The 13,467-nt window shown below is 57.7% G+C and overlaps 1 protein-coding gene across 1 annotated transcript; it reads left to right on the forward strand.

The window, feature by feature from the left end:
* Window positions 1–2,286: 2,286 nt before the first annotated feature.
* On the forward strand, window positions 2,287–9,779 carry TCF19 (transcription factor 19). The gene is made up of 3 exons (XM_030543849.1): window positions 2,287–2,598; window positions 6,900–7,515; window positions 8,151–9,779. Exons 1-3 carry the CDS (start codon window positions 2,325–2,327, stop codon window positions 8,383–8,385), a joined length of 1,125 nt encoding a protein of 374 aa, XP_030399709.1. The 5' UTR covers window positions 2,287–2,324; the 3' UTR covers window positions 8,386–9,779.
* The last annotated feature ends 3,688 nt before the right edge of the window (window positions 9,780–13,467 follow it).

Raw genomic sequence — 13,467 nt, forward strand, 5'->3', positions numbered from 1 at the left:
CGAACACGGTCCTGTAGCTGTCTCCTGGCTCCTTCCCTCCCCCGCTCTAACCATTAGACCCTACTCTCCTCCCACAGCTGGGGAGAGAACCCAGGAGTCCTGGCTCCTGCCCTCCCTGCTCTAACCACTAGACTCCACTTCCCTCCTAGATCCACATACCTTGTTTGCGGCAAGGTGTATGTGGGGAAATGCTGTGGATTTTGCATGCGCGCCGCGCACACACACACACACACACACGCACCCCCATTAGGAGGTGCTGTTAATTACTCACGTTTCTTAACGATTGGCCCCCTGCTGTTGCCTTGACCCCTTGTGCCCCCCAGCAGTTGGGACACGCCCCATCTCCTACCCTGACCCATGCTGCCTGGCAGGGGCAGGGCCAATATTAGGCCAGGTTCCCCACCCATGTCACAGGCTGGTCTCGCCATGAAGAAAGGTGGGTCTGCCCCACTCCCTAAGTTAGCCACTGGGGCTGCAGGGGGAATGGGGGAGACACCTGAGCTAAGGGCTCCCTGCAGGCCAGGCCTGGGTGCTGGATCTGTGCCACGGGGCCACCGCTGCTCCCCCAGCCCAGCTGCTCCCCCGTGACCCCCCATTTCCTCTGCTGAGGGTCGGGTTCCTTCCCTCCCCGTTTCCTGTAACACCCTCCTCCCCCTGCAAAAAAACAGGGCCTGAGCCCTGCCCCTCACCTGGACCCCGCCCCTCCCTGTTCCCGAGCCCCGCCCTCACCTGGAGCCTGCCCCTCCCTATGCCTGAGCCCCGCCCCTCACCTGGACCCCGGCCCTCCCTGAGCCCCGCCTCTTCCTGTGCCTGAGCCCCGCCCCTCACCTGGACCCTGCCCCTCCCTGAGCCCCGCCTCTTCCTGTGCCTGAGCCCCGCCTCTCACCTGGACCCTGCCCCTCCCTATGTCTGAGCTCCGCCCCTTCTCTCCTGGCTCCTTGCCCACCTGGCTCCTGCCCCGTTGCGCATGCGCGCGCGCCCCTCCCTTCTCGCCAAAGTTTGAAGCGCTCGCGCTCCGTCCCCGCCCCTCTCCTGTCAACTTCGGCCAATCAGCAGTCTCCCGCCGGCCCGCTCCCCACGTGACTCCGCGGCCCCGACCAATAAGGGAGTGGCCGCCCAGGTCAGAGCCAATGGGGAGCAGCGACCGCGCCCACCCCTCCCGGCTCGGCCAATCAGCGAGCGACTCCCGAGGCAGCGCGCGCCGCACGGGAGCCCGGGCAGCGGCTGTGGCCGGCGGACGCTCAGCGCCGGGCCGAGACAAGGGGAGGGGGAGACCGGGGTCCTGGAGCTACGTCACTGGCGGTACCCCGTTACCAGGGAGACCGGGGTGCAGCAGCTGCGTCACCAGAGGGACCCCGTTACCAAGGAGACCGGGGTCCTGGAGCTACGTCACCGGGGGACCCGGTTACCAGCAAGGCCCGGGTTCTAGAGCTGTGCTGCCAAGGAGGCTGAAGTTCTAGATCCTTGTTGCCAAGGCGACCAGGGATCGCTGCCCTGGAGGCCGGGGGGCTGTAGCGCTGCGTTGCTGGGAGACCAGGGTTCTCTGGGAGAGGAGGGGTCAGACAAGGGCTCCGGCTGCTCAGGAGCCTGGTTGCCATGCCGACCAGGGTCTGAGTTCTAGAGCAGCGTTGCCAAGAGACACGATGTTCAGGAGCCACTTTCCCATGGGGGGGCAGGTTTTCTAGAATGGCGTTCGTGAGAGGCTCTTGATCCTGAGGGCAGAGGGAACAGCTGGAGACGAGCACGGAATGGGGGTGTTTCTGGAGCTCTGTCAGGAAGGGGGGGTTCTAGAGCCATAGAGCAGGGGGTCTAGAGCTGGGAAAGGAACCTGCCAGGCTCCAGAACTGCATTGCACAGGAGGGCAAAGGGGAGGGGTCCAACCCGTCCCTCTCCCTCCATCTCAGCCTCCAAGACCCCCATGCTTTGGCTCCCCTGAGCCCCCGGAGGGCGTAGCAGGGTCCCCAGTGCACTTTAGCAGCATCCAGGGTGAGGAGACAATGCCATGAGTTATTGTGTTGTGAGCTAGATAACGAGGGAGGTAATGGGAGGGAATTAATTCCCCCCCCCCCCAGCACACACACAGGGCAGAAGAGGCTGGGGCAGGAGCTGGGTAAATTTCCAGACACTGCTACTATGAGTTGCTCCAGTCTCAGCCAGTAAACTGTTCAGAGAAGAATAGAACCCAGGCGTCCTGGCTCTCAGCCCTGCCCCCGCCCACCCTGCTCTAACCCACTAGACTCCACTCCCTTCCCAGCGCTGGGATAGAACGCAGGAGTCCTGACTTCCAGCACCCCCTCCCCAATGCTGGGGAGGGGGAGCCGGCCATGCCGTCTGAGGCCCTGCCCTGCTTCCAGCTGCTGCGGATGGGCCCAGCCTGCCCGGGGGATGACCCGAACCGGGACCTGCACACCTTCCGGCCAGCCGGGCCACACTGCACCTACCGGCTGGGGCGCCGAGCTGAGGTCTGCGACGTCCCCCTAGTGTCGGAGCGCAACCCGGGGCTGGTGTCCCGCGTCCATGCTGAGATCCACGCCGAGAGGGACCCCCACAGCACCGCCGGGGAGTGGCGGGTCTGCCTGGTGGATTGCAGCACCCATGGTGAGGGCTGGGGGGCCCTGTGTTGGGGGGAATGAGGCGGGAGCTCAGCAGTGGAGGCTGTGCCCTGGCTGTCAGCACTGGCTCCAGTGTCTCGACACTGTTGTTCTGGATCCCTGCTCAGTTAATTCCTTCTTTTGCACTTCGCATCGGAGACGATTTCCTTTTAACTTCCTATTTAAAGACTCTCCCGGGTTGGTAGCCTCCGAGCCGCACCCCAGAGGCAGCTGCATTTCAGCCCAGGCCAGTCATCCCAGTGCAGGGTGCCTGGGTGGCCACTAAACACGCCCCACCCCAGAGGTGGCTGCGTGTCAGTGGCGACTGACAACTTATCCTCTGGGATCTTATCTCGCACACAACCAATCCGCTCTCCCTCTCTGTGTTCTCCTGTACACACCCCGCTGTCTAAGGCAGCGGTTCTGGGCTCGCAGGCTGCATGGTGCCCAGTTAGCACACAGCTGTGTGCGAATGGCTACTGGGCCATGCTCGGTCCTGGCTGTCCGGCGTGGTGCATTGGGGTCGCTAGCTGGCTCTGTGGGGTCCAGGGCTGCCACAGCCCTACAGAGTCTGGGGTCAGTGTTGGGGCTGCTGCCCGGCCCCACACAGCAGCATCTGGGGTCCCTGCTGCTCGTCCTTCCTCCCAGGGCTCCACTCGTGGCCGCACACTGTGGAGCAGTCTCTGGGCGGGAGGCACTGGGCATAGGGTCGGGGGGGATGTTGTGGTTCTCAGCCTGTGGCCCAGGTAACACATTGTGGGCTGCATACGTGGACCACAATGGTAAATAGATTGAGAACCACTGGTCTGAGGTATCCGTCCGTCTGTCCCTCACCCCTCATACTCCTCTCATAGACTCTAGGACTGGAAGGGACCTCGAGAGGTCATCGAGTCCAGTCCCCTGCCCTCATGGCAGGACCAAATACTGTCTAGACCATCCCTAATAGACATTTATCTAACCTACTCTTAAATATCTCCAGAGATGGAGATTCCACAACTTCCCTAGGCAATCTATTCCAGTGTTTAACTACCCTGACAGTTAGGAACTTTTTCCTAATGTCCAACCTAAATCTCCCTTGCTGCAGTTTAAGCCCATTGCTTCTTGTTCTGTCATTGGAGGCTAAGGTGAACAAGTTTTCTCCCTCCTCCTGATGACACCCTTTTAGATACCTGAAAACTGCTATCATGTCCCCTCTCAGTCTTCTCTTTTCCAAACTAAACAAACCCAATTCCTTCAGCCTTCCTTCATAGGTCATGTTCTCAAGACCTTTAATCATTCTTGTTGCTCTTCTCTGGACCCTCTCCAATTTCTCCACATCTTTCTTGAAATGCGGTGCCCAGAACTGCACACAATACTCCAGTTGAGGCCTAACCAGCGCAGAGTAAAGCGGAAGAATGACTTCTCATGTCTTGTTTACAACACACCTGTTAATGCATCCCAGAATCACGTTGGCTTTTTCTGCAACAGCATCACACTGTTGACTCCTGTTTAGCTTGTGGTCCACTATGACCCCTAGATCTCTTTCTGCCATACTCCTTCCTAGACAGTCTCTTCCCATTCTGTATGTGTGAAACTGATTGTTCCTTCCTAAGTGGAGCACTTTGCATTTATCTTTATTGAACTTCATCCTGTTTACCTCAGACCATTTCTCCAATTTGTCCAGATCATTTTGAATTTTGACCCTGTCCTCCAAAGCAGTTGCAATCCCTCCCAGTTTGGTATCGTCCGCAAACTTAATTAAGCGTACTTTCTATGCCAACATCTAAATCGTTGATGAAGATATTGAACAGAACCGGTCCCAAAACAGACCCCTGCGGACCCCCACTTGTTATACCTTTCCAGCAGGATTGGGAGCCATTAACAACTACTCTCTGAGTACGGTTATCCAGCCAGTTATGCACCCACCTTATAGTAGCCCCATCTAAATTGTACTTTCCTAGTTTATCTATAAGAATATCATGTGAGACTGTATCAAATGCCTTACTAAAGTCTGGGTATATCACATCCACCGCTTCTCCCTTATCGACAAGGCTCGTTATCCTATCAAAGAACGCTATCAGATTAGTTTGACACGATTTGTTCTTTACAAATCCATGCTGGCTATTCCCTATCACCTTACCACCTTCCAAGTGTTTGCAGATGATTTCTTTGATTACCTGCTCCATTATCTTCCCTGGCACAGAAGTTAAACTAACTGGTCTGTAGCTTCCTGGGTTGTTTTTATTTCCCTTTTTATAGATGGGCACTATATTTGCCCCCTTCCAGTCTTCTGGAATCTCCCCCGTCTCCCATGATTTCCCAAAGATAATAGCTAGAGGCTCAGATACCTCCTCTATTAACTCCTTGAGTATTCTAGGATGCATTTCATCAGGCCCTGGTGACTTGCAGGCATCTAACTTTTCTAAGTGATTTTTTACTTGCTCTTTTCTTATTTTATCTTCTAAACCTACCCTCTTCCCGTAAGCATTCACTATACTAGACATTCCTTCAGACTTCTCAGTGAAGACTGAAACAAAGAAGTTATTAAGCATCTCTGCCATTTCCAAGTCCCCCGTTACTGTTTCCCCCTCCTCATTGAGCAGTGGGCCTACCCTGTCCTTGGTCTTCCTCTTGCTTCTAATGTATTGATAAAAAGTCTTCTTGTTTCCCTCTATTCCCATAGCTAGTTTGAGCTCATTTTGTGCCTTTGCTTTTCTAATCTTGCCTCTGCATTCCTGTGTTATTTGCCTATATTCACCCTTTGTAATCTGACCTAGTTTCCATTTTTTATATGACGCCTTTTTATTTTGTAGGTCACGCAAGATCTCAAGGGTAAGCCAAGGTGGTCTTTTGCCACATTTTCTATCTTTCCTACCCATTGGAATAACTTGCTTTTGGGCCCTTAATAGCGTCCCTTTGAAAAACTGCCAACTTTCCTCAGTTGTTTTTCCCCTCAGTCTTAATTGCCATGAGACCTTACCTATCAGCTCTCTGAGCTTACCAAAATCCGCCTTCCTGAAATCCATTGTCTCTATTCTGCTGTACTCCCTTCTACCCTTCCTTAGAATTGCAAATTCTATGATTTCATGATCACTTTCACCCAAGCTTCCTTCTACTTTCAAATTCTCAACAAGTTCCTCCCTATTTGTTAAAATCAAGTCTAGAACAGCTTCCCCCCTAGTAGCTTTTTCAACTTTCTGAAACAAAAAGTTGTCTGCAATGCAGTCCAGGAACTTATTGGACAGCCTGTGCCCCGCGGTGTTATTTTCCCTACCTATATCTGGATAGTTGAAGTCCCCCATCGCCACCAAATCTTGGGCTTTGGATGATTTTGTTAGTTGTTTGAAAAAAGCCTCATCCACCTCTTCCACCTGATTAGGTGGCCTGTAGTAGACTCCCAGCACAACATCACCTGTGTTTTTTACCCCTTTTAGCCTAACCCAGAGACTCTCCACACTTCCATCTCCTATGTCCATCTCCACCTCAGTCCAAGTGTGTACATTTTTAATATATAAGGCAACACCTCCTCCCTTTTCCCCCTGTCTATCCTTCCTGAGCAAACTATACCCATCCACACCAACATTCCAGTCGTGTGTATTATCCCACCAAGTTTCAGTAATGCCGACAATGTCACAGTTGTATTTATTTATTAGCACTTCCAGTTCTTCCTGCTTATTACCCATACTTCTCGCATTTGTATATAGGCATCTAAGATACTGGTTTGATCTTGCCTCCTAGCTTTGCCCTGACCCTCCTTCCTCTCTGCCATTATAGCCCGTGCTTCCTCCTGTTTCCAACCCATCTCCAGGTCTTCTTCCCCACTTACCTGTTGGTCTGTCTATCAATCTATCCCTCCCATACACATCTACCTGTCTCTCTCCATCCCTATACACGTCTGTCTGTTCATCTGTCCCCATACACGTCTGTCTATCCATCCCCACACACACCTATCCGTCCGTCTGTCCCCATACACATGTCCGTCTGTCTATCCATCCCCACACACGTCTGTCTGTCCGTCTGTCCCCATACACGTCCGTCTGTCCCCGTACACGTCTCTGTCTATCTATCCATCCCCATATACCCCCATGTCTCTAATCTCTCTCCCCCAATATCTAGCATCTCTCCATCCATTTCTGCCTCTATTTATTTAATTAAAATCCCCCCCCCCCGGGAATTCCGTGACCCAAAGCTCTGTGCATGTCCCCTCCGTGAACTCGGTGGTTCCCATGAGCAGGACTCACTCCCCCGTGGCCACTAGCCCACACCCACCTGTGCCGGGGACCCCTGGTCTTCCCCTTCACCCCGCTCTCTCCTTCCCATCTCTGCCAGGCACCTACGTCAATGCAGTGCGGGTGCCCCGGGGCCAGCGCCTGGAGCTGAGCGACGGAGACCTGGTCACCTTCGGCCACCCGGACCCTGTGCCCGAGGGCTGCGCCCTGGCGCCCCCGCCTGGCGACTCGGAGTTCTGCTTCCTCTTCCAGAAGGTGCGGGTGCAGCCCCAGGATTTCGCCGCCATCACGGCCCCCAAGGCCCCCTGGCCGCTCCCCTGCGGCTTCAAACCAGTGCTGCCCGGTGGCAATCATCGCATCCGGCCGCTAGCCCGGCCGGCGGGGCCCTCCCGCCCGTCCCGCCCCAAGGCCACCCTGATCCTCAGCTCCATCGGCAGCATCAGCAAGCTGAAGCCGCAGCCGCTGACTTTCACCCTGAGCCGGGGCCCAAGGTTAGAGCCGCCCGCCCGGCCTGGGGCCTCCAGGAACCGTCGGAAGTCGGCCCACACGCTGCTGCCCGAGCTGGAGGACGAGGTGACCCGGCTGGACGAGGAGCAGTGGCCTTGTGAGCCGGACGGATACAACTGCCAGAGCCCGCTGCGGAGGGCGCCGAAGGGGGCGGGGAGCGGCAGGGCGCAGCCGGACGAGCGACTGAAGGTCCAGGTCACGCCAAGCGGGTGAGTAGAGTCGGTTTCCCAGCATGCTCTGCGGAGGGGGCAGGATCATAGCACCTACATCTCCCGTGAAAGGGCCGGAGATTGCCCTGCTACCCTCAGCAGTCATCATCCGGACAGTGTTACAAGTGACACTGCCTGCAGTGCTCCACCCCAGAGCTGGGCGCACAAAAGGCCCCAAACTTATAGTACGGTGTGGGGGCTCCAGCCTGGCATCAGGACCTCTCAGAGGCCAGCATGGGTGAAGGGGGAGCCATCGGGTTTACATTGAGGCAGCAGTTGGCTTGTAGGATCCTGTGATGACATTAGGGGCTAGTGAAGCCAGCCAGTGCCCCCTAGAGGGGCAGGCCCTGAGCCCCATTCCCTGCCACCCTGAGCCCGCCAGTGCCCACCCTGGGGCTGAATGAGAGCCAGCCCCCCCAGAGGGTAAAGGTCCCGTGCCCCATTCCCTGCTACCCTGAGCCAGCCCGTCCCTGCCCGTGGGGCCAGATGGGAGCTGGCACCACCTAGCGGCGACAGGCCCCTGCCCCATTCCCTGCCCCCCTGAGCCAGCCAGTCCCCTGCCCTGGGGCCGGATGGGAGCCGACGCCCCTAAAGCAGGAGGCCTGGCATCGCTCACCTCTCCCATCCCGTTGCAGGAAGCGGCGGGGGCGGCCACGGAAGCACCCACTGCGTGACACCTGCCAGGTGTTCTCGCAGACGCTGCTGGCGGCAGAGCCCTGCGCAGCCCCGCGCTGTCGCCTGCCCCAGGACGAGACGGTGCAGTGGGTGCAGTGCGATGGCTGCGACGCCTGGTTCCATGTGGCCTGCGTGGGCTGCAGCTACAGTGCCGTCCAGGAGGCCGACTTCCGCTGCGGGGGCTGCTGCACGTAGCCGCAGGGCAGGAAGACACGGAGCACAGGGTGGCCTGGAGACTGTGCAAAATAGGCAGCAACTGGTGAAACTGTGCTAGGTGATTGTGAGCGCACAGACAGCAACTGGTGAAACTGTGCCAGGCGATTGTGCGTGCAGTGACGGGTGAAACCGTGCCAGGCAATTGTGCACACACAGTGACTGGTCAAACTATGCCAGGCAATTGTGTGTGCAGACAGTGACTGGTGAAACCATGCCAGGCGATTGTGTGCACACAGGAAGTGATTGGTGAAACCGTGCCAGGCGATTTTGCACTTACAAGCAGCGACAGGTGAAACATGACACCTTAGAAGGGACTGGTGGAATTGTGGGAGACAAGCAATGACTGGTGAAATTGTGCCAGGCGATTGTGCACGCACAAACAGTGGCGGGTGAAAACATGCACACCCTCACAGCGACTGGTGACACCGTGCCAGCCAAGTGGAGACTGGGTGAAAACAGCTGAGGAGAGGGAAGCACGAAACGTAAGCCGGGCACGTGGCTGGCAATGGAAACAAAAGATGCCCGGCTTGTGACTTGTGCAAAAGTGCAAAGACAATTGTGCAAACCTGGGAGCTGAGCACGTCCTCCTTGGGCTGAGATTTTTGTCTCCCTGCAGGGGAGCAGGGAATGGAACACGGGGCCTTTCCCCTCTACGGAGCACTGGCTCCACAATCCAGCCTCAGCACACGTGAACCATGGGTTGTGAAAATGTGCCCAGCGGGTGCGCGCCAATGGAGCGCTGATGCATGAGCAGTGTTTCACGCTGACCGTGCCGGGATATCGCTCTCAATCGGGCTGGACGTTTGCCCGGTGCCTCATCAGAGCATTCGGCAGTCGTGCGCAGCACGAGCATTGAAGCAGACAACTCGCAGAGATTACACGCGGCCTTCGTGACAAAACAAGACAGCTGTGCAGCCTCGCACGAGGAGATGACCTGGCTGTTTCCACACCCACGGGGACTCCAGGAGGGCATCCAAGACACACACACACACCCCGTGCGATTGAATCATCCACTGGCCTTTACACCACATTCCCTTCCTTCTTTCCGTAGCAACTGCTTCTCCGTGCGCCTGGATTTCCCCATGCGAATAATCCCAGTCAGCATGGCCTCCCATGGAGCCGCTTTCCCACTCCCTTCTTCCTTCCAGGGGCGGGGAGACGGAAAAGAAGGGAGTGAAAAGACACCGGAAAGGCCAGAAGCACTGGAGTTTTCAGCCTGTTCTTCTTCCTACTCCTAAACCGGACCTTTCCTGCCCACGACGCTGGTGAATGCCTTCCCGGAGCAGCCACGGACAGAGACACGGATCCACCTCTCCCCTGGGTTATTTTTTCCTTCTTTCGCTCTGGTACCAAAAAAAGGGGTTTCTAACCAATCACCTGTTCGTTTTTCTCCACCTTCCACTCGACTTGCGCCCATTGCAGTCTAACCTGCACCACTGGACCAAATCCCGGCGAATGGTTTGTGTGTAACTCCTGCCCACTCTGAATTTGCTGCAGCACAGGGGTGTGCCTAGCTCCCTCCTCAGCTACTGCGCGCCTGCTGGCGGGAGGCTGGTATTGCAAGCCTGGGAATTGACTCCCTGGGGGCAGGAGAAGCTGAGGGACACCCCCAGGGGGGAACTGTGGCTCAGGGGGCAGGGAGTTGGGAGACCAAGACCCCCTCACAGGATTTATTCTGTCATCTGTAGTTCGGTCCCATTCCCTGCTGGCCACAGCGGTCGCTTCCCCAGATCGGGTCCCACACAACCAAACCGAAGCTGCAGGCAGCTCTCTGCCTGGTCCGGGTTCAGGTGGGGAGGGGAGTGGTGCCTAGTGGTCAGAGCAGGGGGGCTGGGAGCCAGGACTCCAGGGTTCTCTCCCCAGCTCAGGGAGGGGAGTGGGGTCTAGTGGTTAGAGCAAGGGGCCTGGGAGCCAGGACTCCTGGGTTCTATCCCAGCTCAGGGAGGGGAATGGTGCCTAGTGGTTAGAGCAGGGGGACCTGGGAGCCAGGACTCCTGCATTCTCTCTCTTGCTGCCCCCATGACCTGAGCTTCAGTCTTTTCCTGTTACACCTGCCCCAGTGAGAAGAGGCAGTGTCAGAGCTGCAGCGCTGGCCCAGGGCAGGGGGTTTCCTGGCTGGGAAGAGATGGAGAGGTAGCCATGGCTTGGGTGGGGGGTGTTAAATCCTGCCCAGCCAGGCCCCTCCCTGAGCCAGCAACCGGGGTCCTGGGTCGCGTCTTAGCTTCCCTGCTGCAGCTTGGAGCCGCACGCCGCCTGTCACTCCATGCAGCAGGGTGTGGTGCAGTCACGCTGCGAGCTCTGCCTCAGAAACTAGAGGGGGCGCTGTGCCTGGCTCCGAGTGCTGGACCTGTGCCCATCTGGGCTGCAAGGAGCGGGGCGAGGGCTCAGCAGGGGACGCTGGGCTGCAGGGATCGGGACTGGAGGGGGCACTGGGCTGCAGGGAGCAGGGTGGGGACCCAGTAGAGGGTGCTGTGCTGCAGCTAATGCCAGGATGGGGTGCTGGGCTCAGCAGGAGGCACTGGGCTGCAGGGAGCGGGGTGGGGGCCCAGTAGGGGGTGCGGTGCTGCAGGAAATGGTGCAGGGGGCTCAGCAGCGGGTGCTGGGCTGCAGGGAGCTGGGCAGGAGGGAGCGGAGCAGGAGGGGGTGCTGGGCTGGAGGGAACAGGACAGGATGGGACGCTGGGCTGCATGGAGCAGGCTGGGGACCCAGTAGGGGGCGCTGTGCTGCAGGGAACGGGGCAGGAGCGGGCACTGGGCTGCAGGGAACGGGGCAGGAGGGGACGCTGGGCTGCAGGGAACGGGGCAGGAGGGGACGCTGGGCTGCTGGGAACGGGACAGGAGGGGACGCTGGGCTGCAGGGAATGGGGCAGGAGGGGGCGCTGGGCTGTGGGGTGGGGGGCTCAGCAGCGGGTACTGGGCTGCAGGAAGGACGGGAGGGGGTGCTGGGCTGCAGGAAGGACGAGAGGGGGTGCTGGGCTGTGGGGAGGGGGGCTCAGCAGCGGTTACTGGGCTGCAGGAAGGACGGGAGGGGGTGCTGGGCTGCGGGAAGGACGGGAAGGGGTGCTGGGCTGCAGGAAGGACGGGAGGGGGCGCTGGGCTGTGGGGTGGGGGGCTCAGCAGCGGGTGCTGGGCTGCAGGAAGGACGGGAAGGGGTGCTGGGCTGCAGGAAGGACGGGAGGGGGCGCTGGGCTGTGGGGTGGGGGGCTCAGCAGCGGGTGCTGGGCTGCAGGAAGGACGGGAGGGGGTGCTGGGCTGCAGGAAGGACGGGAAGGGGTGCTGGGCTGTGGGGAGGGGGGCTCAGCAGCGGGTACTGGGCTGCAGGAAGGACGGGAGGGGGTGCTGGGCTGTGGGTGGGGGGCTCAGCAGCGGGTACTGGGCTGCAGGAAGGACGGGAGGGGGTGCTGGGCTGCAGGAAGGACGGGGAGGGGGGTGCTCTTCCCCACGTTACAAAGCCAGACATGGACACCACATGCCGTTTGGGTAACGAGTCATTTAATAAGGCACCAAGAGGCAGGCACGAGTGCACAGCAGCTTCCCGGCAAGACACGGCCCAGGATCCTCGCTCCCCCCAGTGAAACCCAAATCACTTTCCCCACGTCAGATTCAGCAGCAAAAAAAAGAGAGAGAAAAGCTCGGAGGGGAAGCAGGTGGCAGGGATGCAGCCAGAGGAGTCAGGACCCTCTCACCTCCTGCTGGAGAAAGAGTCTTACACTATTTACACCATTCCCTAAAAGAGAGCTACAAAGTCTAGAGGAATGTGGCTGATCTAGAATCCACCCCTGAGGTTCCTGGGACGGGAGATGGGGGGCTGTGGGGTCCCGGGGGGTTGTGGAGCAGCTGGACCCTGAGCATCCTGGAGGGGGTTGTGTGGTTCTGGAGTCATGGTGGTTCTAAACTCCTCCTGTCCTGGGGCTGGAGTCACTGCGGGTCTAGATGTGACACGTGTTGGTTCTAGAACCACCATGGTTTGGTATTGTGATGTCTTTGGCAAAGGGAGCAAGGTTCTAGACTTACCATACTTGTTCTAGAGTCAAAGAGCTGTTGTGGCTCTGGACCATCCCCCCTGCAACCCGAGGTTCCTGAAGGGGAGACAAGGTTTGGACACCCCTGCTCTAGACCCTCTGTGGGTGGAGGCCTCTGAAGTGGGTGACTGGACTTTGGAGCCAGAGGGGTTAGTCTAGATCAGCAGTTCTCAAACTGTGGATTGGGCTCAGGCTTTGGCTCCCCCACCCAGGCACTGGGAATCAGGTGGACTCAGGCTTCGGTTCCCCCCTCTTGGGGTCATGTAGTAATTTTTATTGTCAGAAAGGGGTCACCGTGCAATGAAGTTTGAGAAGCCCTGGTCTAGCTCGCATATACATAGGTTCACAAGAGATCACCAGGGTGGAGTCCTAGTTTCACCAGGATGTTCTAGAGCCCCACCACACTGAAGGGCTACACTGGAGGTTCTAGATCAACACCCACAACATGGGTGGCCTGATTCTAAAGCATTCATGGTTGTACTGGACCCCTCCCACCTTGAAGGGCCGATGTTCTGGATTTCAGACCTGCATCCCAAGATACCTGAAAGGAGCTGACAGGACTCGAGCCACCAGAGCTTTCTTAGCTATTTCTAGACCTATAAAGATATTATAGGACTGTTGAGATACCTAGAACACCATCAGTTCCAGATTGTCCACTGAGAGGTGGTAGCTGTTCTAGACCTCCGGTGGCTGGAACAGGGTGGGTTCTAGAGCACATTGAGAACATCCCACTTCTAGAGCCAGCCTGGTTGAGGGTGTTTGTGGTCCAGAGACTCTAGAGCCAAGATGGGCCACTGGCTCAAGAACACTTGCTGTCTAGACAAGGCTGATCTAGAACCGTTCCTTCCCCCGCATTGGGTCATTTCATGCAGAGGCCTTTCAGACTGGGGGGGAGGGGGGAGATTTGCCTGTAAATAAAAACATACCCACAATCCCTTGCCTTAAAATTAAAAATGAGAGGAGGGGTGGTGCAAATCATCCCCCTCCTGGGAAATTTACCCACAATCCTTTGCCATAAAGTTAAGGGGGGGGGGGGTTCC

This window comes from Gopherus evgoodei, unplaced genomic scaffold, assembly GCF_007399415.2.
Source record: "Gopherus evgoodei ecotype Sinaloan lineage unplaced genomic scaffold, rGopEvg1_v1.p scaffold_32_arrow_ctg1, whole genome shotgun sequence".
NCBI classification, from domain to species: domain Eukaryota; kingdom Metazoa; phylum Chordata; order Testudines; family Testudinidae; genus Gopherus; species Gopherus evgoodei.